The following is a 5,420-nucleotide window of genomic DNA, read 5'->3' as shown; positions in this document are numbered from 1 at the left end:
CAAAGTTCAGATTCTCAACTTTGGCTTTAGATGTTACACACAATCGAGTAGAAACACACTTTTGAACAAAACCAACAAAATTCTGAAGCTGTCGATCATTTGCAATGATCACAGGTGGACATGTTGATGTATTGATCAACTCGGTAGGTAAATAACTCAACTCCAAATCGGGTAAGCTATCTTCTTCCAAATCAAAATCCTCCAAAACCATTCTTTTAAAAACCTCTAAGGTAGAACTTGATTCCAATAACAGTAGCCTAGCCCCTTTCTCATCAGCCGAAAAAACCCATCCCGTGGTTGCGCCAAACTTCCAAACACCACATGTTGTATAGATATGCATCATAAAACAAGAGTTTGTGAAAATTACAAGACAAACTATAGAGAAATCATGGGGAAATCATAGATTAGTGAAGAAGAACATTCAAAATCGTTTTGTTTTTGATTTTCACGAAGCAAATCAATGAAAACACGTTTTAGGAAGTTAGAATATTTTTAGAATAATTTTAAAAGTGCAACTTCCTTAATTTTCGAAAAAACAGTTTTTTTATCCGTAGAAAGCACTTTCTACACTGTGCAGAACATAACAAAATTCCAGAATGTAATTTCTACACTCTGTAGACATTCGTGTATGATTTAGATTTTGCATTCCTGATAACTTAGAATACTCCATAAAAGTAGAAACATCTTTCTAAATAAAAGTAGCGATCATTACAAATAGTAGAATTCGTATTCCCCATATTTAGAATTATAGTAAAAAGTAGGTTGTACGTTCTAAAAAAAGTAGATGGATATGTTCATTCTATAATTCATTTTCTACTCACTCGTTTTGTGTAGAAGATGAAATCTACTTTTAGTAGAACATAATTTGAAAAAATTATTTATTATGTTTTTCAACCCAAAAAAATATGCGTTTGGGTAAATAGGTGTTTTATTAATTGTTTATATTTTTAATAATTTTTTTGATTTTTAAAACTATTTATTTCATTAATTTTAGCATATGGAAAAGGTAAAAGAGAGAAAAAATGGTAAAAAATGGATTTATACATTAGGGACAATTATGTTATTTTTTTGTTCTCTTTTCGCAATTTTCCCTAAAAATAATTACTCATAAAAATGTTTCTCTTAACTACCAATTTGAACGCTGGATTTGTATCAGTCCAGTAATTACTAAAGGGTGGTAACAAGTTTTCAATCTGACTTTAATTAGTTGTACTGTATTTATATATATATTAATTAAACATTTAAGCAATGGCAAATTTGAAAACTTGTAACAGTGTTTTTGTTGAAACTTTGCACTTTTATGATCGTAATAATTTAATTTTGAATTCAAAATTTGGTTCTAGTTATGTTGGATATTATGTGATCCCATTCGGCTTGGTAAACGAAGCTTACTGCATAGGCTTGGTAATTCTTGTAGATTGTTTTGGAAATTCGATTATTATTTTACATATAGTAATTCACAAAGGAATTATTGTCTGTGGATAATTTATGAATTCTTTATGTGAAAATAATATTTGTTGCTATAATTTTCATGAAGCAAAGATAAGATGAGTTTTCCAATCTACCACACATTGATTTTTTTGTCAATATATTGTTTTACTTTTTTCACAAACGTAAATAGATTTGTAGCGGTTTTTCTGTATCAAACATTTGTACCGGCGTCCGAGAACATGTTGAAATTTGAAAACTCGATAACCAAAGCGTCAATTAATTATCATGCCACTGGGTTTGGGTAATCTAACTGAAGGTTTTAGAAGCTAAATTGATCACAATTTGAACATTTATGTCTTAATGACTCATTATTTGATACTAATGCAAACAGAAATTTATTTCGTTCACGTTATAAATCGTTACTTTTTAGCTGGTCAAGGTCTTTTTTGGTGCGGCTTGGGAAGATGAACCCAGATTCCAATACCAACAGCGCAATGCTCGGTACGCTCCAAAGTACTACCTACTAGTATTTTTAATCAATTAATTAACAGTTGTTTAACGATTGAAATATTTAAATCGTTACTTTTTAGCTGTTAATGCCGCATATGATTGGGACTACTACTCTTTGATATATTTTAATTAAATTATATAATATTTGTTATACTATATCAATAATTTGTATCAAATTGGTAACATGTTTTTTCTTTTGGTTATATAGAAAAAGCTTTGAAGGGGCATGGAATGCCATAAAGATGAAAGACACAATTGAATTTTGTAAACCAAAGGTGGCTTCAAGCAAGCCTTCAATGGCTCCACTATGCTCGTAAGCCTAACTATTTTTTATCACTTAATGATATTATTAGGATTGATGTAATTAAAATGGATGGTAACTCATAATATAGGCAATGTGGGAAGTCATTCAAACCCGAGAAGATGCATTCACACATGAAGTTGTGTCTAAGAATGAAGAGTTCATTGTCGAAGGATGATGATTTGATGACGGGAAATAATACCATTAGACCGAACCAGCAACGCTGCAGAAACATTTCGGGAGATCCATCAGGACATCAACGTGTAGTGAGAGCTACTCTCAAAGAATAATGAAGCTTAACTATGATTGATTATCTAGCTGTGCGATATGTGAATGGATGCAGACGGGTAAAATTTTCACTAGTTCAGTGAAGTTCAGTTTGATGAAGCGCACAAATTGTTAGAATATCATGAGGTCTTTGGCATAAAGTGGGTTTGGGTAAATCTAACTGGGTTTTAGAAGCTAAATTGATCACAATTTGAACATTTATGTCTTAATGACTCATAAACTATATTATAATTTTATTTCGTTACTTCAACGTTCTTGACTCTGGTCAAATAAGGCTCACTCTTGTGTCAAGCCCTATTTAAACAAGTGACTTTGCCTGAAAAAATTTAAATCTCTAACTCATCGATCCATCTTAAGACAAGAACAACAATAACAAAGTCAACGGTGCAGTATATAATTCTTGTGTGACTCTTAATATCATTAATGGAAGGAAGCTTGGAAGGTATGCTGATGAAAGTGAGCATTTTCGCTCTGGTTCAAGCTCTTGTATATCTTATTCTCTCTACATCTTCGAGTGTTTTCTCTAAGTCAAACACGATGAATAGACTTCATAGTTTCCGGTCAGCGAGATCCATGAGCATCAGCCGGATTCTGGCGGTTCTTCAGGATCTGCCTGCAGGCGGCGATATGTCTCCTTCTTCCATGAGACTCTCTTCTCTTGCTTCTCCTTCATTGTCACCACGTATATGATTCAGTAGTTTCTGGTGAATTATGTTTGAATATTTTTTGTTTTTGGTAAAATAATTATGTTTGAATATTGTTTCTGCATGTTAGATAATGTTCAAATTCCTTTGTTTATAAAGTTTTTTTTTTATAAAGTTTATTTGTAATTTAATCTCCAATTTGATTCATGATTGATTAAGAAAACAAGAAATGACGTTAGTCCGTGTTAAACAAGAGAAACAAAACGTCAGCGTGTTAGTTAAGTATTCGTCACCAAATATTCATCATTGTTATAAATCATGGAGTGGATTGCCATTAACCAGGTCCGACCCAAAACCGGCCCAATACCTAAAAGATGGAGAGATGGCCGAAGCCCTAGAGAGAAGAGAGAGAGCTGACTTCAGGAGAGAGAGAGGCGGCCACAAAGCTTGGAGAAAAATAAATCATTTCCTTTTCCTAGTAGATGTAATATTTCCATTATTATGTATTAGTAGTTTTCCTAATCCTAATGAGTTTAGATTTTGGATACTTTCCATTTATCTTCATCTTGTAATCCTTATATAAAGGAACCCCCTTGATCATTAATAATAACACCGAAATATTCAGTCTATAAACCCTTCCAATTACAATACGTTATCAGCACGATAGACTCCCAAAACCCTGAAAAAGAAAAACCCCTAACCCTAACCTAAAATTCGTCACACATAAACCCTAATCCAGGCGCAACTTAAAATCGATCTATCTCTCAAACCCTGAGGAACCAGACGACGAGTCACATATCATCTTGAAGCTCTGGACGAGACGAATCCATCAGTGCAAACCGTTCGTCGATCCGATCTCAGACGCGCCCTCACTCGCAGGAACAATACGCGGCGCCGTCTTGGTCTTTTGGAACCCTAATCCGAACCAACAAGATTTTCTAGCCAAATTCAAATCCTGTGAAAGATAAGTTTATCATACCTTAGTTGTTTGATGATATCTTGTTCAGATTATGGTGTTTATATAATCTAATACTCCTTGTTTTTATTTCATGAGCTAAGAGGAGTTGGTGCAAAGATCTTATCCCGAAGAACCCTAACTTGTTCTTGCTTCCGTTCCGGCTTGCAAACACCTAATCAGCTAAAGCCCTTAAGCGTTCCTGATCCTGGACATTCACAGCTTCCTGTTCACAACAGAGCTAGTCCAGTTCGCATCACAGCCAGGTTGAGTTCCCAATCAACCAGCTTGCGAACTCGATAAAAGGAGACGCGTCCGTCTCAGCCTCATTTCGCGATCCCAATCCCAACTGCAAGCGTCCGTCTCGACTCGAGACCCGATAGGAAGAAGACAGCTCGCGTCCTGTCCCAGCTTGCGACCCGATAAGGAGCCAGTTCGCGTCCGTGTGCAACTAGAGGTTCATCTTACTTTGGTGGTCCGGTTCAACCCTACAAAATAAAGGTAATTCAAAATCTAAAAACAAGAATCGAATTTGGTTGTTTTGTAAAGATTGAAACCTTAAAATATAATCTCTAAAACTAAAAGCCATAGGTTAAATAAATCAATCCCCTATGAGTAAATGGAAGCTCTATAAGTTCGATCTAAAACCTAAAAACGAGATTGATTCATTGATCAATTAAAATCAGAACCTTAAAGGTTTTTTAATCTCAAATCAAATCCCCTTGATCAAAGATCAAAGTTTTCGAAATCCCCTAAAACCCTAATTTTGGAAAATCGATTTTAATTTTGATTTGAAACTTGAGTGTTTGATTGATCGCCTAGAGCTATGATTAGGATTGTTTTAAAACTTGAATCTGAATCTTGTTTAAACTAAAACCCTAATCTCGAATTTTAAAATTCCTAAAGGCCTTGAAACCTTAAATCTCTCATTACTTAAAGCTTGAAAGATTGATTTAAAGAATTTACATATTGAATGAGAGTTAGGTTGCTAGATTATTTAATTCTAAAACCTAAATAGATATGCAACTAAGAAATAGGATAGAATGCATCTAGATCCCGTTTTATATATGGCCATGTAGCCTAATGCATTGCTCACACTTGCGGCCTTGTGCCCTTGATTGATTAAAAGTCGTTTGGCTAAATGCATATCCATATGGCCGTGTGGCCTAGTATCCGGATGGTTATATAATCCGGATTGCATCATGATCCGATCCTTAAAGATCGTTGTATCACTAATATGGCCGTATGGCCTAAGCATCACATTGCAAAGCCGTGTGGCTTAAGCATCATA

General features: G+C 34.5%; 1 protein-coding gene and 1 long non-coding RNA gene across 2 annotated transcripts; both read left to right on the top strand.

Annotated features, from left to right (window-relative positions):
• Positions 1 to 1,886: 1,886 nt before the first annotated feature.
• LOC106344180 lies at positions 1,887 to 2,629 on the top strand. The gene is made up of 3 exons (XR_001270161.1): positions 1,887 to 1,932; positions 2,150 to 2,254; positions 2,334 to 2,629. It is a non-coding gene; the product is annotated as an uncharacterized LOC106344180 (long non-coding RNA).
• Positions 2,630 to 2,876: 247 nt separating this feature from the next.
• LOC106294288 lies at positions 2,877 to 3,252 on the top strand. Its single transcript, XM_013729849.1, has one exon. It carries the CDS (start codon positions 2,954 to 2,956, stop codon positions 3,218 to 3,220), a length of 267 nt encoding a protein of 88 aa, XP_013585303.1. The 5' UTR covers positions 2,877 to 2,953; the 3' UTR covers positions 3,221 to 3,252.
• Positions 3,253 to 5,420: the final 2,168 nt, after the last annotated feature.

The sequence above is a fragment of the Brassica oleracea genome, chromosome C5, assembly GCF_000695525.1.
Source record: "Brassica oleracea var. oleracea cultivar TO1000 chromosome C5, BOL, whole genome shotgun sequence".
NCBI classification, from domain to species: domain Eukaryota; kingdom Viridiplantae; phylum Streptophyta; class Magnoliopsida; order Brassicales; family Brassicaceae; genus Brassica; species Brassica oleracea.
This window is presented reverse-complemented; position numbering and strand designations above follow the sequence as displayed.